Source organism: Lates calcarifer, linkage group LG3, assembly GCF_001640805.2.
Source record: "Lates calcarifer isolate ASB-BC8 linkage group LG3, TLL_Latcal_v3, whole genome shotgun sequence".
NCBI lineage: Eukaryota > Metazoa > Chordata > Actinopteri > Centropomidae > Lates > Lates calcarifer.
The window spans coordinates 15,458,213-15,482,216 of NC_066835.1; the positions used below are offsets into that span (position 1 = coordinate 15,458,213).

At 42.3% G+C, this 24,004-nt stretch overlaps 1 protein-coding gene across 5 annotated transcripts in view; it reads left to right on the forward strand.

The window, feature by feature from the left end:
• rbms3 (RNA binding motif, single stranded interacting protein) overlaps nucleotides 1-24,004 on the forward strand; it is a 254,977-nt gene that overhangs the window by 186,102 nt on the left and 44,871 nt on the right. For all 5 annotated transcript variants that reach the window (XM_018685388.2, XM_051067783.1, XM_051067788.1 and 2 more), the window contains one exon: nucleotides 4,857-4,936. In XM_018685388.2, coding sequence (XP_018540904.1) covers nucleotides 4,857-4,936 — 80 coding nt within the window. The remainder of the gene's footprint in view (nucleotides 1-4,856; nucleotides 4,937-24,004) is intronic.

Consider the following 24,004-nt stretch of genomic DNA (forward strand, 5'->3'; position numbering starts at 1 on the left):
AACAGATGCACACATGCATATATATGTGATGGCATATAGGCACTCAATTGTACACCCTGTGTGCATACACACATTCATTCTATAAAGCCACTTGTCAGATGAATCCTGCCTCCCGGCGGTGGAAACTCTTAAATGTGATTTGTTTATTTTCTGAGCCTGTTTGCGTCTGCCAGTGGATGAGTTTGTCTTTGTTTATACCTGTTCATCAGAGTGTGTGTGCGTTTGCTCATGTGTATGTGCATACATGCCTATTAACGGATGCTTGTGCTTGTGCACTCACAAACATTTATGGAAACCAGCAATTACCCCCTTGTCCTTACAGTATAGCCAGGGCTGCTCTATTTCCACCACCAAGCTTATCACTGAACAGTTTATTTCTTTTTCTACTTAGAAAAGTTTCCACTTCTGCTTGTTAATCCCCCAAAGTCATAAACCGCTCTGTCCTTGTCCTCGGCAGCAGCCACCAGGCTCTCATTCCTCTCCACACATTCTTCCCTTGTTTACCCAGAGGAGGCCACTGACGGCCACAGAACTGCCATCTTGCAGGGATTTTTCTTAATCACCTGCTCTGGCTGAACTCCTCTCCTATTCCCTGCTCTATTACCGAGGGTTACAGCAGGACAGATGAGCACAAACACACAAATGCACACACATAAACAGGCACTTATGCGCAAAAATGAGCATATGCACAGGTAGGCCTTATAAACGTGCCTGCACACCTGCACTTAAGCACACACACAAACGCACGCGCGCAGATATACAAACGAGTGCATTCGAAAGGAGACTCCTGCAGACCAACAAGCAGAGCACAGCAACAACCTGCCACAGGCCACCTGTTCAAGCAGCCCACAGTGGGAGGAGGAGACATGATGGAAAGGGAGAGTGAGATGGAGGGAGAGAAAGGGACAGGGGTGTGAAACAATAGCCAGGTAAAAAGAACTAATCATAGAGGTTATTATAAAGAGAAAGAGAAGGTGATGGGAAGGAGAAGGCAGTTTGTGATAGAGAAAGATTGAGGGATGGAAAGTGAAATGGGTGAGTGTGGGCGTGTGGGTGAAAATGTGAGAAGTGAACGAGCGGTTTTTCAGTTAGATAAGAAGAAAACAGAAAAAAATGAAAGAAGTACGAAAAATTTAAGAAGCACGGAAGGTTGTTTTGTTTATGTATGGATCAGGAAATGAAATAGAAGGGTGGAAATTGATAAATACAGGTCAGAAAAAAAGCCAGACAGAGACTCAGAGAAAAAAAAAGAATCAATGTGTTTTATAAATTGTAGAGCTTGTGTTAGCTGTGTCAACAGACGGACAGACACACAGCTGCTGAGGGTTGGGCCATGAGGGGCATTAGAGAGAGTAAACTGAGCTAAGTGTTTGTGGGCCGATCCATTACTGTTATCAGAGCCCATTACTCCAGCCCCAGCACTAATCATTGCAGACAGCAGCACCTGATGCCATTAACCAGCAGCACACAGAGAACACAGAGAAAAGCCACAATGCCTTGCTGCCTACCTGGCTGGCTCGATGACTGCCTGGCTACCTCAAAAGTCTGATTGACCAACAGACAGTTCGTCCGATTTGTATCTCAAAGACTGCCTAACAGCCTGCCTGCCTTATTTACTCCTTGTCTGCCCACCTGTTTTCTATCTACCTACCTGCCGTGCTGCTGGACAGAGTGAAGGAGAGACGGCATTGAGGAGGAGGCAGACAATGATTAGCCAGAGGCGAGGACGATAAAGAGCACTAGGGAATAACGAGAGAAGCTAAGCATCCACACTTTGAGTCAGAGAAGCTCTGGTGAAGGCGACCAGCCTGATTTTCAGCCACTTTTAAGATAGATAGCAAAAACATCCCCAAAAAAATCTGCTCAAAACTTCTTCTGTTGGGATAATGCAATGCAAAACCACATAAATCATTATTTCACAAGCACTAAGTGGAGTGTACAGGGTTGTTAGGCTTGAGTGAAAGAGAGCAAAAGCAAAAAAGAGGTTAGCTGTGCTTTGAGCAAATCCTCTCTGTATCACTGAGCTGCCTTCTAAAGTGAAAACATCATGGAAGGGTTATTGGCATGTTTGTGTAACTGTGTTGAAGTGCAGATGTTTGTGTGAACGGGGATTAGGAGCATATTATGAATGCATGCAGGCATAAATGCATACATATTCTATAAACATTAACACACTACTTCTATTCAGCAAAGCTTTATTGGCACAATTGAATTAAAGTAAAATAAATAATACATTCAGAACAGGTTATGATATGCTGTCAAAGACATAGGAATAAAACAACTAGTTGCTGAAAATAGTCAAAATAAGTGAGAAATAAAAGAGAAAAAATGTCCTTTTTCTGTGCAGTAACCAGTTTTGCCACATGAACAGTTTCAATCCTGTTTGTTCATCTCATTTTGTTTCGTTTTCGTTTTACATTATGGGCGACCCATAAGGAAGTGGACATCTGTCTTCCTTTGTTTCTTTCTTTTAATGTAGAGCTGAATATGAAACCTGAATGTTTTTTTTATTATTATCATTTTAACCAAATTTGTCCTTTGCAGTGAAAAATGCTGTCAGGTACTGACAGTTGCCATAAAAGGCTTCCTTGTATTTATACTCTTTGCTCTCTTGTCCTATTTTTTGTTGAGAGACTGATTTAAATCATATTTTACCTGTTTTAGAGTATTTTGTTCGGGAGCAGTTCAGCTGCTTGTGTTTTAAAGGTTTAACATTTGAGAAGTTGGTTTCTGCTCTCTAATCTAAAAATACCCAGCCCTTACTGCATTTACGTACTCTTTGAATCAGCCAAATGATGGTGTTCTTACTGATTGAATTTCTTGTTGCTGAGTGCTAGTGATGTGTTTAAGGCCAGTTGTCATGATTAGTCATCTGCTGAGTCACACTGGCTGGTTAGTATCAACTGTCCCTGTAACAGGGAGGACTGAGGAAAAAGAAAGAGAGATGGGGAAAAGGGTGGATACAGGGTCAGTGAGAGATGGATGATGCCAGGAAGTGCGAAAGATTACACGTTCTAAAAAGAGAAGTAGGGAGGGGAAAAGGGAGAAAGATGTTTATGTGGATAGGGCGTAACGGAGAAACAAAAGGATGGACAGAGAGGGAAGGAAAGGAGGGCACGGAAAGTGAGAGAGATGGGGTGGGAGGGAGTGAGGGTAACGGTGAAAGATGGAGGAAATAACCAAGGTTGAAAGACGGGGAGGAATGAGAGAGACGTCAAAAAGAAGAGGTGCAGACGGGCCGGGAGTAAGATAGATGGGACAGAGAGAGCGATAAAGAAGCTATGGTAAAAAAAAAAAAAAAAAAAGAAGAAGAAGGATGAAGGTAGAGATAGGAGAAGGATGAGAGACACAGGACAGAGAAGTGAGAAGGCTGACAGGATGATATGAGTATTGGAGGAGGTGAGAGCGAATGAAGCATAAAAATCTGGAAAGCAATGAATTCTGCACATTCCAAGAGCATATTACCATAAAGGCATAGGAATCACTCAAGCCTGCATTTAAAAACTGCCTCATTTTAATATGAGCTCTTTGTATGGATATGATAAAGAACCTGATGGTAAAATAAGAGCATTATGTTTTTCTATGTTATTGTAAAGTAACACAATTGAACTGTTTGATATATAGATACAGAATTTCCTTATGCACAGAGAAAAGTATAGACACAGATACAGACAGCACTATAATTGATGTTTTTATGACCCAAAAGACTCTGCAAGAATTTAACATCAAAATATGGTCAGTTGAAAGGACTCTTTTTCAATTTCTCTAGGAATTTAAGACATTTTTAATGTAAAAAACAAGTGGTACATCAGCCTTATATTCATGTTTACCCAGTTAAGATGAGGCAAAGAAACCAAGGACTTCAAGGTCAAGGGAGGCACCTAAAGCCCTGGTAATGTTGGGGACAGTGTACAAAGCTAATCAACTGGGCTTCAATTTCACGGGAAGGGAATTACATACGGACATGTTTTGATGTGAGGTGTGTATGGACATGAGTGTCTGTGAACTTGTAATGCGAGAGATCAGAGACCATTTGCTGGTCAGCTGCTTGGCCTATACACAGCGTTTGATCCAGTGACTGGAGTCAGCCTGCCTCTCTTTCCCTCTCATTTCAACTTTCCCATAACTACTCATATATCCCTTCCTCTGCTTTTTCTTCTGCATCCTTGCATCCATTTTGCCTGCTCTCTCTGTCTTTCTATCATTTTTCTTTTCTATTAGTCAGAGAGAAAGGCTGTGTAACTGCTCCTTCCCTGCAAATGTTGAATTTAATTATGACCTTCTGACTCATGCAGACAGTGACATCCCCCAGCAGATAGACGGACAGACAGTCAGACTCTGAATAGTCTCATTGGACTTTTTAGAATGAACAGAATGATAATAACTGCCAGCAGGACACGGTCTAGTGGGTGACTCCTTATTGTGGTAAATGTGTCATCAGGGGCAGTATTTTCCTCATGCTCCATGTGTTCCAAGGTTGCAGGTAACAAGAATTGTTGTAACAAGAGATGTTAAAAATAAATAAATAAAACAACTGCAGCTCTGCTCTTTTTGGGCTGAAACACACCTTGATATATTTTTTCTTAAAGGTGGTGCCATGGTCTAGATGAGTAGTGAACTGTAGCTCAGACTGAGAGGTATTGCTACCTGTTACCTGTGGCTGTAATAATAATAATAATAATAATAATAGTTCTATTTTGTGCCATAAATCAAGCCAGTGTATTTACCACAAGCACTCTCTCTGTGTATCATAATTTAGAGTAGAAGTTGAGTATATTTATTTGAAAAAGATGTTTTTTCTGACTATATAGTGATTGGTTTTTAAATTAAACCCTATGTATCACTGTCTGTTGCAGGATGGAGTCCACAGAGAAGTGTGAAGTAGTGATACAGCATTTCAATGGGAAATACCTGAAAACCCCGCCAGGCATTCCAGGTGAGTCTCTTCTCCTTTGCTTTACATTACTCTGGCATCACCCCTTTCCTTTCTTTCTTGGAAAATCATCACCTTTGCAATGAGAAACCCCCTTTCTAATTCAATTATGGTAATTTCTCATCTCAGATCTGCGGGACAGCTTGATAGATTGTGTACAATGTTGTTTCTGACACCTGAAGTTAGCTGTCTTAGCTATGGCTGAATAGCTGATGGTTCCATAGATCTCTTCCGCCCCCTCTCTCTCTCTCTGTCACCATCTCTCTCCCTCCCTTGTGGTGCTGCTGCTGCAGGCTGGAACTTCTCGGGCAGAAGAAAACCCGCTTAATATTCACACTCATGCCTCTGTGCTGTTCTTTGCAATCTACTTAAGAGCTTGCACTCTCCCCTCTTTCCTCTCCTGCTCCTGCTCTCTGTTGCTATGTCCTTTCTCCTTCCTATCTCTCTTTTCTGCAGTCACCCTAGACAGTGGAACAAGCTGGCCAAGGAGAGAACAGGCAGAGAAAAGAGGGTGAAAGAAAGAATGTCACAAAATGGAGACAGATGTAGAGACAAGATAGTACCACATTGTGTGCCAGCACAGAAATTTGTCTTTTATTCGGCATCCAGGGCATCCCTGTCCCAAAAGTTTGAAACACAAGGAGACAAAGAATTGGAAACGTTGGAAACAGAGCAAGTCTCTAAGGGAGTAAGGGTGACAAGAGGTGGCAGCAAAAAGAAAAGTGAGGTGGAAGGAGAGTAAAGATATGAAAGAAACAGTCAGAGGGACAGGACAGGATGAAGAAAAAAGTGCTGCCTAAGCACTTTTGGGGGCCAGGTGCTGCAGCGCTTGAAGCCTCCCGTGTGTCCCAGCAGGACGTGTGGGCCAGACAGGGCAATACCGAGGAGATCTCCTTCACCCCTGTAGCAATTTTATTAACAATGCTCACACCTCCAACCAGAGGCACAGCACCAGACCCATAAATCGCTCTCCACTATCCAGTAATATCTGAAAGAGACTGGATTTAGAATCTCCATATATGCTCAGCCACTGCATAGCCAGCGGCCATTAAAGGCAAGGTGAGTGGTTATATTGAAGTTGAGCCGTAATAGGAAACCTTTAAAGCTGTAATATCAGGCTGACCTTCCCCTTTAAGGGTCTATCTCCCAGCCGCTCTGGCTTTATTATTGTTAATGGATTGTTCAGGCTTGTGCCAAGCATGGAGATTTACTGCCCTGATCGAGGAAATCCTTCTGTGGAATTAAGAATGGTTAAGTTTACAAGGTCTGCTCTGGTCCGATGCTGCTCTGGTCCGATGCTACTATGGTCCGATCCTCAAGGGTCCATGAAAAGTCCCCTTTCCCTTGTTGATTATACACACACGACAGGCTTCTGCGTAAGCCATTATTGTTCCTTGTGTTGTTGCAATTTGTGATTTGAGGTAATGCAAACCATAGTCAGAATTAATTCAAAGGATAATTATGGTCTATTACAACCTGGGTCTTTATCGTTTGCCTTTTTTTTAACCATAATTTCTATCAGTTATGACAATACTTTCCTCACCAAAATAAATGCTGAGATCTGGGAATCTAGTAAAATGCTACAACAAAGTCTGACAGAGCAAGAAACACAAGCAGTTAGATGATCAGACAAGTTATAAACAAGCCAACAGTCTATCTAGATTATCTAAACCACATTACTTGTAAGTAAATCAAAAAGTGAACACACCGGAAATGTCAATGAAATAGCTACTTTGCACATGAGAGCACACACACACACACAAGTTGACAGAAATGTTGAAAATCTGCAGCATGTTGTGATTTCTCATGTTTCTTACCCCATCTGATTTCTTTTTAGCTAAAGTGGCTCATTTCCAGATCTCAGAAATTTACTTGGTGTCCAAAACATGTAAGACAAGACCCAAATAAAAAGAGTTATTGTTTAAGTCTATATATATATATAAATAAATAAATGGTATGTTTCAGATTTTAAAATGCTGTCCTGTAGATGTTGGTCCTCTTCATGAATACTAATAGATGAAAGCTCTGTCATTCCTTTGATACTTTTCCCATAATTTTCAATTCACAGGAGAGTGTGGGATTGAGGAAGTGTGTTTTTTCCACTCTGACACTGTCCATGTTGACTCACTGTCTGCTAAATGGAGATCTCTGGACATTCCTCTGTTATCAAATTCAGATGTTCCTCTGCAGAGCACCCTAGGGCTGATTCTCTTTCTCACAGAGGCAGCAACTAGCCCTTTATAGATGTGTGCATGTGTACAAGTGTGCATGTTATGTGTTTTCACTACATTTGTATTTGTTTCTGTGTTTCCTGATTCATGTGTGCATATTCAAATTTATGAATTTTAAAGCAGGAATACATACATACTGTATTTGTGTGCTGATAGAGTCTGTGTCAGTGTGTGTGTGTGTGTGTGTGTATGTGTGTGTGTGCGTGTGCGTGTCATGTTGGTGGTATTTCCCCAGAGCCCTTTTCTATGCAGGGCAGCTTCTTCATCCATCCATCTTTGACAGCTCAGCGGCACCCCTCAGGGGGCTCCCGCCACACACAGCACAGTAGGAGTGTGTGAGTGTGTGTGTGCGTGCGTGCACGTGCATGTGTACGCTTGTGTGACAGCCATGACTACTACACTGTGTGAGACTTGACACATACACACACACAAACCACATAAGCACAAATATAGTCATGCACCAATAACTTTGACCTGAATGGAATGTCAACATCCATATAATGCTAATGGGATCCCTTTTTTCCACCATTTAGCATTTAAAACATAGCCCACACACACACAAAGCAGCTTTAGTAGCACACACATGCCTACACACATGCATTACAACACTTTTAACAAGCATAACATGCACATACACATGCACACACACTCTTCTCAATGTACCAAGCTCACTCACCAATCCTCTCAAGCCCATATCTGACAAGCCTCTGCATTTCCAGCTTAGCCACTCAATCACACTGTGTCAAGAGATGTGGGTGTGTGTGTGTGTGTGTGGGTGTGTGTGTGTGTAATGGGGTTGGTCTTGTTATAGCTGTCCTCCTCTACTCAGGTGTGTCCAGTGGCAATACAAAGAGGATATTGAGTTGTAACCTGGCTGTCCCATACCAGGAAGTAAATATCTGGAAGTCAGGTGCCAGGTCATCTGTTAAATTCAACTGACAATGGGAAAATAAACAGAGAGGAAGTCACCATATTGGCAGGAAGTTAACATTGGGGTTGCAGATAACACAAGGACACAGAGGGGTGGGAACATACAGAACAGAAGATTGTGGAGATGCTAACAGATGGCAGCTAATGGTGCCATAGACAGCCTCCATACACTTCCTGTTTGAATTTTAATGTAATAACATCCAACTTCCTTGTGATTACATGAGATGTTGAGTTGATATACAGTGTAGGGAGATGATAGCAGATGGCAGCTAATGATACTCAAACAGCCTCCCTCTTCTTACTGTTGAGTTTTTAATGAAATCATGTCTAATTTTCTAGTGGTTACATGTGTTATGCAGATGCAATGTTTGGTTTAATACACTTTTGATTCATGTTACTGAATCAGAGTTAGCATGTCCAGTATGTTAGGTGGTATGTCAATACGTGTAGTGATTAGACATTCTTTACAACTGTAGCATAAGTAGTAAGTACATTAAATATGATAGACACTATTATATTCGGTGTTATACTTGCCTATTTCAGAAAGTTCTACAGAAACAAGAACTACAACACTCGCATATAGATGCATCTAATCAGCTATCCAGGTCAGGTTTGTTTGGTGAGGCCTGGTTGATATGAGAGGTGTGTAGCAGTCGTCCAACAAGCCAGTCACCGAGGCCTGCTCCAGCCGCTCTGCTCTGCCCACGTCTGATTGTGATTCAGAGAGAGGGACATGATCGATAGCCCTGATGGAGCGCTACAGCTGTTTAGCTATTCTGTGCAATGCGGCAGCCGCTCTCCCTGTTGCTGCTGTCGGATGTGAGCGTGCATACACCCGAAAAGATAAAAAGTCGTGCACATGCTCTATACATGCACATTGATGGAGTACATAAATGCTAAAATACGTAATACGTAATAAGTGTGTGTATGAGTTTTCATCTATGGACATAAGCGCATTTGTTTGAACGCAACAACGCATATGCACATGTATACTGTACATATATCTACATAGGCTACACACACAGATAGATGGACTTACACACTCATGTAGACACACAAAACTATTTTCTGAGAAATTGTCTGCTGTGTAGTTGGACTTGAGAATTGAGAGTTATCCTTGTTTTTCAGTGGATGTGGATTTACTCAATACACAAAATAAATGGAATGTATGAAATGTGACTACAGCAATGACCCATACTGAAGTGAGCCCAACAGGGACGCATTATGATTTACACTGCAACCCTGAGCACTGGGAAAGTCAAAGGAAGTGCAGATAAAAAGTGATTTAATCCGCTGGCTCCGCTGAGCCTCGCTGATTAAAGCCCTTCGTCCCACAATGCATTAAACAGCTTAGAGATGACACCCTATGGTAAATGTAATTCGAACCGGAGATACATTAGCCATTGTTTGGCTTTGGCTGATGAGTAATCTCATGTACATCCCATATTGTGTGTATGCAGTGGCAGAAAGGAAATTGATAACATTTGATACACTGTGTGTGCTGTTCTGTTCAGGCGAATTGCTGCTCTTTGTGCAATTCAACTTAATTTCATTGTCAACAACCAAACAACAGCTAAATAAACAAAACGGTGTGTTCTTAGAAGGGTTAGATACAGGTAGTGTTGAGCAGTGCCAAATTACAGCACCAGACTTTGATGAATCCAGCACTCTCATGAATGCCTAACTGTGCAAACAGAGATTCAGTCCAGACTGAATGTGCAGTAACACTGCAGCTTCTTCCTTTTCACTTCCGTTGTTGTTGCTCGCTCCCTTGTCCTGCTGCCAATATGGCAGCAGAGCTCAGAGTTGGCTCCAATATTGTCCAATAGATGCTGGATAAATAATGAAAACCACATCAGGAAGCAGCCACAGTGGCCCTGGGAGATGGAACCAAACGGAAACATGCAATATGTACAAGCTTTCCTGCTTTTTCTTTTTTTTTTTTAACAGCACTTTGGCATTTTCTCTCTAGCCCTGCTTTTACAATTTCTTTTCAAACTGCAGTGACTGTCTCTGTCTGTTCTCAAGTATTCTTCTACATAAAGAAGTGAATTTAGTCCTACAGTAAAAGCTATATTCTCCATGGAGACTTGTGCACTTGTGCAGTGTTTTTCTCATGTGAAGTGCCCTACCCCCATATAAATGTCATCCCAATCAAATCCAAGGTTTTCTGATTCTCTGTCAGAGATCCAGATGATGCCCAGGCTTTTGTGGAAACACCGCAGCTGCCAGACAGAGTTCATAGGGGCCGCTATTTGGCAAGCCCCCCTTTTAAACAAAACACAGCATAGACCAAAACACAGCGCTGAAGCCCAAGTGCTGGCCCGACGACACATCTCGTGATTATTTGCAGAACGCAAGGCCTGTGCCGCTGAGGGTGGGGGAGCTGTTGCTGGGGGTGCTGTTGCAGAGAAAAGATCCCCTCCCTATTGGCATCCTCACCAAGGCAACGGTGCCAAGATAGCAAAGACAGCCCACGGTATTAAAACGTCCCTCGCTGAATTAAGGCAAGTCCCAAATCACTTGGTAAGTCACAAAAAGCCCTTCTGAAACTGTCAGTCATACTTGAGTAATCCATGTTAATTTCTGCAATCCCTCCCACATTCCCCTGGCTAATAACTGGCCTGTCGGCAAGCCTATTTCTCTCCCCTATGGTGTGTAGATTTAACATGTAGCCAAGTAGGTTGGTGGCTTAGCTGTCAGTATACGTCTCAGACATGGCTGCCTCTGTAGGCATGCCAAGGTATATTTTTCCCATTATGCAAATATATGTCATGTACTGGTGCTGATCTTTGAATTGTTTATATCTAATGTTTTCCCTCCTCTTCTTTGATGGCAACAAAAAGGTCAAATCCATTATGTATTGATAATTAATTTACTTCTGTTGTCATCCAGTATAAACCAACTATATTTCTGTCTCTGTTTGTGATCTTCAATGACATTCAGACAGCTTTTCAATATACACTGCCATGGATAATAATTAGCCACCAAACCTCCCCTTCGAATGGGCTTCTCAGGATATTGCATCATAATGAAATCTGTCCTCTTAGCATGAACCATTCACCCCCACCCCTGACTCTACCTGCCTTCCATGAGAGGCAGGACACACAGGAAGTTATTATTGGCATCCCCAGTAAATCAGACAGCTTCCTGAAAAAGGATCAATTTCCCCCGTTGCACTTTCTCATTATAACCTTATCTCACCCACAGACAATAATCTGGATTTGTCACGCTTTGTTTGTTTTGCCACTGAACTGTATCAATCATGAGCGAAGCCAACATTTAGCAGAGAGAGGAGGAGAGAGGAGCCGCTCTGAGTGGATCTGTCACTGAAATATAAAGTATTCACCTGCTGCAGTCCCCTTCCACAGAAAATAATATAAGCCCTTTGATTGGCTTCAAAGTTTGTTTAGGCAGAGAAGAGGAGCTCGGGCTCCTGGAGGGGTTTAGGCAGGAACGATTGACTTTGCTCTCCACTCAACCACATCTAATGTGGAGAGAGACAGAATGAAGGAGAGTTACCATGAGAAAAAGATACAGAACGAGGGAGAGTAATAGAGAGAAATATAGCAGGAGTGAGATAGAAAGAAATAGATTAGGGGCTGGGGAAATGTGACAGGAATAAGAGAGGCAGATAAAAGAGAACAGATGGAAAAGGGCAGAGAGGGGAAGATAGTGATGGGTGGTGTAGGGAAGCAGAAGAGAGAGTAGTGAAAGTTGGATCAACCTGTGCTTTCAGAAGGTTAAATTTGACTAAAGTTTAGGTTGCTGCATCTGCAGCAGACGAGATGAAAGAATGACATTGACCGTGTGACCACTTCCTGAGCTTGACCCCCGTTACCCCGACCCAGCTGTCCACCGTGCTGATCCCCTTCTATCTTTCTGCCTCTCACCCAGCTCATATCTCTCACTTTTTGTTGTCCTTGCTTTTAAACTCTCTCTCATCCATCCATCCCTCCCTCTCCTATCTTCCCTGCCACCACTGTCTTTCATCCCTCTCTTTCTCTCCCCTCCTCTCTGCTCTCTATTCTGCGCATCGCACACATTCCTGTTCATCTCTCCCTAATGCTCATCTGTGTTAGTGGATATAGCTGAGTGCACACAATATTAGCACAAGCAAAATAAGCACCTGAGGCTGCTTTTATTTATGAAGAACATTTTTCCTCTCCTCTTTGTTTGACATGTGCTCAGCCTGTTCATTAATGGATTTGCTTCTTTTTTATGCCGTGGATTCACTCAGTGTGGATAGCTGACAGTTAATAACAAATTTTTCTTCCTTGTAATTTTTGCTACTTATAGTTTTAAATTTATTGTCAAGTAGTGACAAATTTGGGTGAGAAATCTTATTTTATGTTAGCTTTGTGATTCTGAGAATGGTTATGTATGTCTTTCCCTCTTCTCCATAAGAAATCTACCAGTCTGTGATAGCGGCACATTGCTGTGTTGGATAATGCAGATTGCCAGAAACTTCTGCATCAGCATCCCTGCTGACCCAACACAGTGGTTCCATTCAAATGAATGAGGGGGCTGTGTTTGTATGCAGTTCTGTTTGTCTTAGCCTCACAGAGCTTCACATGGCTGTATATTCTTACTCTTATTAAGTCTGAATTATTGTCTTTTGTGAGGTAAGGAGTTTTCATTAGGGATGATGTCTAGGGTTATGATTTCCTGACACAAATGTATTATTTTGTAGTTCACTAAAATTGATGGGACCCCTAAAAATGCATCACATGAGTCTATGATTAAGTAAAGTCTCTGCTAGCATGTAGCACTGACCCAGTGAAAAACAGTTAGGGATGAATAGTTGGTTGAATGTTTTGCGTTAGGACACAGTAGTTATTAAAGAATATCTTTTTATGTGTGTGTTTGTGTGAGAGAGAGAATTTTATTTTGGGAAGCTCAGAAATCAGACTGCTTTCTTTACAGTCATAAGCAAAAACCTCTAGGTTTTTCTTTTTATACCTCTGCCTAGATCTAGCTGGGCTCTCCACCACCTCAGGAATGAAGTCTTGCGATACGCACGTTATCTTCACAGATCCCTAGATTCCAGGTTTTAGCCATCAGTCAACTTAATCTAATGCAGGACCTGAGGCAACGCATTTCTTTTGGAAAGAATAATATTCCGCCTCTCAGCAGATACAGTAGGTCACTGAGCTCATAGCCTTTCGGCCAGCCTGCCCGTCCTCCAGAATGAAGATTAAGTTTGCTGAGGAGGATAATCATGCTCCAAGGTCTCTGAGGTATGCAAGCCATTCTGCAGGCTTGCTTTCTGTGGTTCACTGGTCAACCTCTCTCTATCTTCTGCACCTTTCATTAGGTTAGAGAATCACAACACGAGTTTGATAAATTACAGCTTTCTATTTTTTCCAAGCTAGCATGTTTTTAGTTTGTTTTAAGGTATACATCTGAAAGTGAACAGAAATAGTGAGGTATAGTGAGGTCATCTCAGTGACCAGAACTGACCTCAGGACTGACTGTATCCAGTGTGTGCTTGCGTCAGGGAAGAAAGGTAACAAAAAAAACAACAACAAAAAAAAACAAAAAAAAACAGGAGGCATCAGTTACACCCGACCACGTCACTGTCACCATCCCAGGACACAGAGGGCAGTGAGATAAATCTAGCCACTGCCCCCAAAATAGAGCACGCGCCTCCATTAGAACAGGACGCAGGCTGTGTGGGAACAAGCAGAGGTCACTGTGGTCAGCAGAGTTATTTCTGTAGCGCCACCGGACCTCCAGGAGTGGACGCCCATTCATTCATCCGACTGCCTGCCAGCAGGGTAGGGGACACACACAGAGACACACACAAAAAAATTGCATACACACCTACATGCTCTGCCAATGGACGAGCAGTAGGAGTGGGACGTGTTCCATTTGGTGAAACTTACTGTGATGAGGTCCAAGTTGCCAATGTTTTTTTGTCACTTGGGGTTATTTACATCTTTTTCTGTATACAAGTGTATTTATATGAGAGCTGCCTGCTGGTTGTTTGAGCTGAAGGACGATGGAAACACACCTGGTTATGAGTGACCTCATGTCTCAGACACACTGTCTCTCTGTCTGTCTCTTTCCTTGGCTGGCAGTACGGCACATCATGGCTATTAGATCAAACTTGTGGTTTATTTCTGCTGCTTTTACTTAGCTTATATAGATGATTTATAGTAACTTTACAGACATGGATGCACACTTTTTGCCATAGCAAAAACACAGACACAGACAACACACAAAAAGAAAACACAGCAGCATGTCAACAGAATGATTTCTTACAGTCTCTTTCCTTCCTTTGTTCTTTGAGCTCGCTCTCTCTCTCACTCTCGTCCTCTGTCTTCCTCTCATACATCCACACACACTCACAAATACACACACATCAATAGTCCATTAGGAGTGTGTTGCTTTCATTACCTCCAGCTTGGCCCTAAGACAGCCTTCAGAGTGGAGTACAGCAGAGCAGAGCTGGCCACGATTGCAGTATATATAGAGAGAAGTCTAGTAATTGCCAGCTCTCTGTTCTCTCTATCCTGCGCGTCAGGTGGAAAGTATGAATCTGTGGTATCTGGGGACCACCCCTGCTGTGCTGCACCGCATCTCTCTACAACTGTCTGTCCCCCCACCAGGCACAAGTAATAGGGGAAAACAGAGAGCTTAAAGGCCTCAGAGAGTCCAACAACTGCCACTCTAACAATACACACCACCATGGGAATAAAAAAAATTAGGCAGCCCACACTAACAGCAGAGAAGCACATAAGGATATACTCTTCGTAGAAATCTCACTTTTCATATCTTGCTTGTGACACACTGGTAAGAACTGTTACTGTAACAACTAAAACAACAAAACGTTTGAGAGGTCTTTAAACATTTTAAAATAAAGTTCAAGTAAAAGCTTCCTCCCACATAAACATAATCTAACAACACTGAATAATTATTTTAAAAAATATATTATTGGCAAAAAACAAAACTTAAAGTTTTTGCTTGTAACACTGGAGAGAAAAATAATTTGACTTGAGACTGACGCTGTCATCAAATTGTTGTTGACCTTGAATTCCTGACTGAAGTAAGATTAGATACAAAAAGGACGAGCACAGGCCATCAGTGGCTGAAACAATGCATTCACAAGCTACACTGATGGCAGTGACTGTTCCTGTGCCTGCAGTGGTTAAGAGTAGGTGCCTTTATCCCATATTGTATTCATATTTTATTATATGCTTGTTTGGGGCCCTTTTTTTGGTACTCCACTATTTTACCCTTGTCTTTTATTTACAGTTTTGTCTGTAAATAAAAGACATTAATGTTAACTAAATGTTGGATATTTGCCTTTACTTGTACTGTACACAGGGCGCCCATGTAGAAAGAGAGTGAACTACTCCCTCTGGACCACCCTGTGTAAATAAAGGTTGAATAAATGAATGAATGGAAAATGAATTAGAGAGGAACACAAACAAATATGGCCTTTATGAAATAAATTACATAAATTTTGTGGTTCTTCTACTGATGGATGTGGAGTGAGGATTTACAAAAGAGCCACTGCTTACAACTTCATTCTTTATGATAATAATAGGGCTGACAAAACATTAAGACAATACATTTTTTTAATGTACAAAACTGTCATCAGGATCTGTAAATAACTGGCAAAAACATGCACAAGAGTAATTTTCAGACATGGCTAAACAATACTTTTCTACTCTTTTCTATTTTATTCCATTCTGTTTCACTCAAGTCATTCATCAAAGAAATTGTATTATACTACAAAAGGTGTTGTTGCTTACAGGCGAAATAAACAAAGATGACTTATTTTCCTTGTGTCCTTGTTAATCATAGTTACAGTATAGAGTACATAGTAGTGTTTTTCAATGCTTGGCATTTACCAGGCCTTAGCATTTGTAAAGGTGTTGTCTTAATGTCTTCTTTGCTCCAGGAGACTTCCAGATAGCAGTGATGTAGTTATGATAATACCACCACTAGGTTTTCCTATTCACAAGGCCCTGTCCTGATCCTCTTACACATAGACACACAGATTTATGAATTACCTTGAGCTAGTCATATCTCTCTTTTAGCCCTAGACGTAATCTTGCCACAGATGCATCCAGATCAATTTTTCAGGATGTCTTATTTGTGGAGCGAGCAGCAGGCTTGGCGCGGTGGGTGTGAGGGGGCAGGGGTGGGGATGGGGATGGGGATGGTGTTAGGGTGTATCCAATTTCAGGCTGCAAAGCAAATGGCCTTGGAGATCAAGGATTATACAGCAGATTTCTAAGTCGGGCTGGTATTGATTCGTGGTGCCCCTGGTGAACTCCAGGTTGTACCTTCTCCATGTAAGCTTTTAAATGTTGCTGCCTTACCAGCCCCCCTCATCAGTATCGCCCCCTGACCTATAAATTTGGCCTTTTGATTTTCTCAATAGCGTTGGGTATTCCAAGGACGAGTAATTCAGTGAAAAGTCTGGATGGTTTATTTCATTCAGGATAAGGTATCACTTTTAGTTACACAGTCATAGCTGGTTTTGTTGGATATGTTAAAAGATCAGACCTAGCTTGCCTTAACACTTCCAAAGAGGAAAAATACTGCAAGCATTTTTAATAACAGCATTTCAGAGACTTTGACAGCTTATTGTGTTTCATTGTAATGCACATTCTGGCAGACAAAGAGCTGGGATAGCAGGATCCTCACATGCTATGCACAGTGTGATGCATATATTAGGGAGACAATACCTCTATACTTTATGTAGTTTGAGTTTTCAGAATTATGTGACTGTCTTTTTTATATCTGCTCATGAGGATAATTGTCAGATATTTACTCTTTTGTTGTTATTCTGGCAGTCCTCATCTCAGTGAGTTTGCTTTGTTGGAGCCTCTCCACGCTACAGCTGCTATAGATGAATGTCTGACCACCCAGATGCTGAGTTTTTCCATACAAACTTTACATTTGAAATTCAGATCATTTATAGTTCTGTGCAGCAGAGGCATTAATCACAAGAGTTTCATCATTTCTAATGCGTTTTGATGAGCTGTTCCATACTGAGCAGCAGTCTTGGCACCCCTCTGTGACTTCACGGTCTCCCTCTCCTTCACCAGTCTGAGGCACAGAATTAAAGGTTTGTGGTCCTGCCATTTAGCCATCTGTTCTGCAACTTCCGCGTCTCTCCACTGTTTTCTTTCTCTCCATCACACTTTCTTTCACACCCTTTCCCTCTCTCTTTTTCACTCACATACACACACACACACACACACACACACTGTAACCAGTGAACACTATACAGCTACAGATTTCAAGTTCGGTAATTGCCTCTGGAAAAGCTGAGAAAAGGGAAAGAACATTGCTTCAAAGTCTAATTATTCAACAATACCCCCCCAAAAATAAGAAATGGAAAGACAGGCAAAGGGGGTTGAGATGGGTGTTGGGATCTGGTTAACTCATCAAATAGGCCCATTATGGGGTAAAATCCACAGTGGAGAGTGTTAGATGTGTGCTAGCGAGGGGAGAGCGTGTCCAAATCCCCTCAGTTCGCACAGCCATTACAAACAAGAGTGGATTAGCCAGCAGCCCCCTGCTGGGACAGTGAATGGATGAGAATGGGGAAGATGAGGGAGGCCACTCCTCTCCAGCATTATCTAAATAACAGGCCGGGGAATTCAATAAGTACCGGCCTCATCAGACCTCATCAGCTCCCCCAATTAGGCTGCACATCATGGCGGCTGGCGGGCTGGTTGCCGCTGGTGACAGATGAGTGCTGGTGTGGCAATGTGCTTGCCTCTGCGGCAGTGATGTGCTGCCTTACATTCCTAACATTGTTAAAGTGAATGTGTTGGTCGGTCTGTGTGCCTGTGTGTGTGTGTGTGTGTGTGTGTGTGTGTGTGTCTGTGTGTCTGTGTGTGTGTGTGTGTGTGTCTGTGTGTGTGTGTGTGTGTGTGTGTGTGTCTGTGTGTGTGTGTGTGTGTCTGTGTCTGTGTGTCATGGACAGGTGGGTTGTTTTGGAGGAGAATCATGTGCTGATGAATATCATCAGTTTAACAATAGTATTTGTGTTGTTTCTACCTGCTAATTTACAATCCATGCTGGCACTCAGGCCCACTTACACCACACTTCTTCTGTCCTTGATGCGGCACTGATGAGTCCCAATTTCAGGGCTCAACTTGAAGGAAGAAGGAGTTACCTTGACTACGCTGCCACTGTGAACCCTGGTGATATCGATGTTGTGTGTCAATATCTCTCCCCTCCCACATTACCTCCCTGTGTTTCCCCAAGGGTCAGGACATGTGGAGAAAAAACAAGGCTCTCCCACATCGATTGGAGCCCATTAACGCAGACTGGGAAAAACAAAGCCTTTCATCACGTCTGAGATGTTTAGGCAAGGATTTACTCAAAGTTGTTCTCTTCAGGTCAACCTTTCTATCAGGTTATTGCTCTGATATCGCTTTCTCAAGGAGAATGAAGGGGCATAGTTACTGAAGCTAGTCTAAATAATGCTGAAGAGTTTACCAAGTGTGTATATTTCTCAAGAGAAGAATGTGCTGTCAAACTACCTTCAGTCTTTGGTTTGTTTTCCTTTTTTTCTATGAAACGGTGGGAAAGTTGAGAGGGAAACAGTACAGCGCTGATATAGGAAGGAAGTGGGGTCAGATTTCGGCTAAGAATTGTGTTGTTTCAAGGATTGACACCTCTAACCACCTTTCAAATCGTTATTTTTACTGCATTCCTTAACAATTTGCACCCTATTGGTGACTTCAAACAAAGTTTAATATTGATATTGATATTACATGCCAGACGGACAGACATATATATATATATATATACACACACACACACATAGCATACACTTTATAATGCTGCGCAAATAATAAGGTGGGCTGCTTAGTGTTTTGATCATTAATTATTCATTTAATTATTAGCCTGACCTTTGCATTAAAATCAAAAACAGTTTCTTAAATGTCAGTATTGTTGGATGATAATGTAAAACCTACTTAATTAAACCAGCAAATCTTGGAGTTTCCTTGGAAAACAGTTGATATATTCAGTGAGCTCAAAGAAGATGGCACCGTTGTCAGCAACTTTTTTAGAAAGATAGAGGAAAATTAGTGTCAATGCCACTGGAGAACAAAGAGAATACCTAAGAAATGAATGAATTATGAGCCCTGGGAATGTCTGATGCACTGTTTGAAACTCAGAAATGGTCTGTCTGACAAACCACAGATGAAGGGGTTAGCCATCTAAATTTGGACCCAACTCTGGCTTTTTAGTCTCACGAAGCTGGATACACTGCTAATCTTAAATTAGCCAGCAGGTTCGTAACCACGTCTGTACCTTCTCATGTTATCAGTGTTTATGAGGTTACCAGAAGACCATAGTGTAGTAAAGTAGAGAATTAAAGAAGAAAGGATCGTCTGACATTTTTGGTCACACATTATTCACAAGAGACGCCTGAGTGAGATAGTCTAATTAAAACAAAGCTCAGAATATACCATTCCATGTGGACACTGTGCAGGAGTTTACACTTGTCTGTCTTATACAGTTGTGAGATCCATTTTCAATTTATCAAGAATGAGCATCACTAACTGCTTCATAAAATTAATTACTCCTACTTCCTTCCTGAAGGCAGAATAGAAAAGAAAAGTCAAAGAGACCAAATGTGACACAAGTAACAGCCCACAGCATCTGTTGGTTCACTAAAGATAATTATATGACTGAAATGAAACAAGATAAAGTAATCTGTTGGCAGTAAGACATTTAACATGTTATGTTGGGTTAATGGCAAGAAACCAAAAAGGAAAGATAACGTCTTGAAAAAGCTGAAGACCATGAGAAAACAAAGGAAAAGAGAAGAAGGATGTCATTGAGGGAGAATGGGAGAAAAATAATGCAGACCGGTGCTGTCTTTAATTGTGTATATACTGTCTAAGAGTGTGTGTGTGTGTAAGAGTGTAGATGTGTGTGTGTGTGTGTGTGCGTGTGTGTGGCTGCTCTTTTGAAAGTGAAAGAGCAAAGAGAGCTGCACCTGCAGCTTCTATCAACCAGTGGAAAGTTCCTTTCAGCACAGCTTTAATTACAGTCTCTGCAGCTCTGCCTGGCTCAGACAGGCTGGTCTCCACGCAGCCAACCAAATCCTCTCACACGTAGCCGCCTTCCTCTGCCACAGAGTCGCCTGATCCCTAATCAGCCACGGTGCCACTCTTCATCGATCCCCAATCAGTTACAGTAAAGGGGACGCTATGGAACCCCCCTCGCACGCCCCCCTCCACCTCTTCCCCCCTTATTAGTCGGGTGCCTTGCTTTCATTGATCATAAATCAACGTCACTGGCAGCATTGATCGTCAATCACCCCCAGTGACATTATTGATCTGGCCGGTCCCTCAGCTATAGGCTTGCCCTCAGCCCTCGGCCCACATTGCAGCCTGGCTGTGGCGTATTGATCCTCCCCAGATATAGTATTGAGGGCTCTTTATTGATAATTCATTTATTGTGCTGTAATTTCATTTTCTTTTCTGTCCATACCGTTGTTACTGGAAGCCCCTACGGTGGAAACCTAGTTAACAGACACGTAGCCTTTTATATGTGTCACCATGCTACTCTAACAGATACAGCTTCCTTGTATTTGCAGTTTGAAGCATATTTTCAGCTTCTCCTCAAATGTCTCTGTCAATTTTCAGGCAATGGGAGCCTAAAGGTTAACCCTATTTATACCCAGAAAATCATATGTTTGAATCCTTGGACCATCTGGGAAGTTCTGTGAGGGGGAGGACGCCTAACATCCAATTTTTCTATTGAGTTTCATGCTGGCCAATAATAGAGGACTGTTTGTAATGCGCCTTGAGTGTGAATTTGTGTAGCTCTATGAATGTCAAGCAGTGTGGTACTGAGAAATACCATGCATGCTCAGCAAAACCTTGCTTTGATAAATAAACCTAAATAATTTGCTGTAACATTATGTGGAAGCTGTGTAAAGCTAAAATACGTATTCAGGTTCGAATGCTTGATGTAAATAATGACGCCTTCACAATAAACTAAAATTCACGCTTATGGAGCATAGACTACGTTACATTGTCTAAGGTGTTCTTGCAGAATTCAAAGCTGATTTATTCTGCTACAGTGTCATATATACCAAGAAATATTTTGCTGCAGGAGCTAGAGGATGGGCAGTTCTGCCGAATTACAAAGCACCCATCTGTATGATTCATCTCTATAGATGGGAGGTTTCACGGGTCACTGGAGGCGTTGGCACTGTTATAATACTCTGCTAACAGGGACAGAGCTAGCTTCACTGTCTGCCCACACAGGCAGTGACATAGCCAGTGGCAGCACAAGTCAACCCCCACAGGCAAAGTACAGCAACAGCTGCTCTTAAGTCCCTCTGCCACAGCCAAAACTGTTTGCCATGAAGAGAGGCCAAAGAGAACTAAGACTTTCTTATTATTAATTCCATCAAAATACTGTTAATATTTGATGCATTATTTCTGTTTCAGTCTAATGGAAATGCCGTTCTTTTTCAGTGTGGATCTCAGAATTACCAGCCATCCTTAAAAAAAATGGTGTGTTAGGTTAAGACGACTCTCAGCTATCCAGGTTATGAAATATATATATATGCTGTAAGTAGTATGTAGAATTTTTCTTCTTAAAAATCCTTGCTTAATCAATTCAGTGGTGAAGAAGCATTTAGACAAGCGTTATTACATCTTCAAGTCCATTTGTTTCACTACTCATAGATCCATCTGTGACGTGCAGACTCGCCTGTTGCTCATTGTGGTGTTTTCTCAGCTGGGATCTTATTTCGAATCCACTCCACAAATAGTGTTTTCAATCTCATACTCTACTCTTACAATTTTTGCACCAACCACAATGTGTACTGTAATTGCCACCCCAGCCAGCTGTGTAAAGTGGCCGCACTGATACTGAGACCTACTGCAGCAGCAAAGATGTTGGCAGCATGGAGCAGCATGTGTGGCTTTAGCATTAGAAACATCTGCCACCACCACTTTAAAATTGCAACTGACTACAGGAACCAGCAACACTGAAGTATGCCATTTGGAATGAATGCGGCGAGGACTGTCTGCTTGTATAAATGTTATTTTAATATATGGATGCAGGATTGTGAGCTGTTCATTAGAGTTGGCAAACGCGCAAACACTAACTTCTACTTGCTCACACACCTCTGTCTAGCCCGTTGTTTTTAGTTATTTGTTTACTCACCATGGCAACCTTAGCATCGGGAATGGCAAGTGGAATTAGCTGATTAAGCTAAAATGAAGTTCTTGTTTAAGTGGTACCTCAGAGCTTGTCTCACAGGGGTTGGCTAACAGCTGGAGACCCACCGCCTGTTTGGCGCTGCACTTGCTGCTCTCACATTTACTGTAAGAGCAGATGAATTCAGAGCCAGTACTCGAAAGCACAATCACATTCACTCATATTTTCAGCTGCTAAAATAATTACAACTCTTTATTTATGCTTTCTGTTACGATCATTTCACATCGATGTATGCGTGTGCGTATTTCTAGATTACCTTAGACACAAAAACATGCACACGCACACACACAGACATACCTTGCTCTTTGTAGTGTTCCCATTCCCATAAGATGGTCTCAGTCAATTGTAGCTGCATTATAGACTTGCTGTGTGCCAGACACACATGGAGCTCATCTCATCCATCAGCTTTGTTTATTTGTCTGAATCAGGTCTGGGATCAGTGTCTGCTCAGTGGTGCATGAAGAGACAGACAGCAAGATGGATAGATAGATAGATAGATAGATAGATAGATAGATAGATAGATAGATAGATAGATAGATAGATAGATAGATAGATAACAAGCAAAAAAGAAATGGGGAGAGAGATAGTTAGACAGGAGATAACCACGACAGAGAGAGATGCAATCGGATGGAGAGAGTGAGAGATGGATTAGCATGTCAGAGACTCCCTACATAACATTACTCTTGTTAAGTGCGCAATAGCTCATCGATCAGGCTTCTACCGCCCGCATCCAGGGCTCTTCCCTCCACTTCCCTTCCCGTAATCCATAATATCATCTCAGGCCTGAACTGCCTGGCATGCTGCAGGAGCCCTCTATGGGAAAGTCTGAGCAAGGGCTGATCAATAGCCATAGAGCATGTGTAGCGGATGCAGTGTGAGAAGCAAGGCATAGTTGACATCCATCTACCTATACTCATCTCTCTCACTCATCTATACAGTGTGGATCAGAAGGGGGTAAAACTGGACTGTGCCTGTCACTCCTCCCCTCAGCAAACCTCTCTCCCCTCTGTCTCTTTCTGTCACTGTCTCCTCACGTGTTTTTGTCTCTCCATGACACGGTATCTGTCTCTCCATCTATCTCCCCTCTCCTCTTTGTCTCGCTCTCTGCCGTGCTCTCCTCTCAGCGCCCGCTCCATTTATCGGGCCGTGTCATTGAGCCATGTGTGCCGTCCCTGTCAGCAAAACGGCTGGCAGACTGTCTTCATTTCCATGCTGAAGGATGCAAGGCCAGCGTGGCAGTTGTGAGAGTTATCGACTGGGATCTGTCAAAGCCCTCCCTGTAGGGAAGCTGTTGCCGCCTGCCTGCCTGGTTGTCGGCCATTCTGAGCTTGACCGTTTGACTCTGAAAATGGCTACATATATGCTGTACGGCTGCAGATTTGGTCCATACCTCCCCTCATTTGTTTTGTCTACCTGTCATATGTTGTTCTATTATACTCCCTGTTTTACTTTATCTTTATCTATTTCTAGAACACTGTCCTTTGTGCTCCCTTTCTTTTCCTGTATCTGTCCATGTCTTTCCACGTCTCTCAATCTCTCTCCCTCCCACTCTTTTTTGCTCTCTTTCCCATAAGACACAGCCTCCTCAGTATGAGCAGACAGGTCAAGCTGGCTGATGGGAATCAGACAGTTGTTGATCCAATTAGAGATCCCCTTGAGCACCATGAGAGTACAGCAGAAT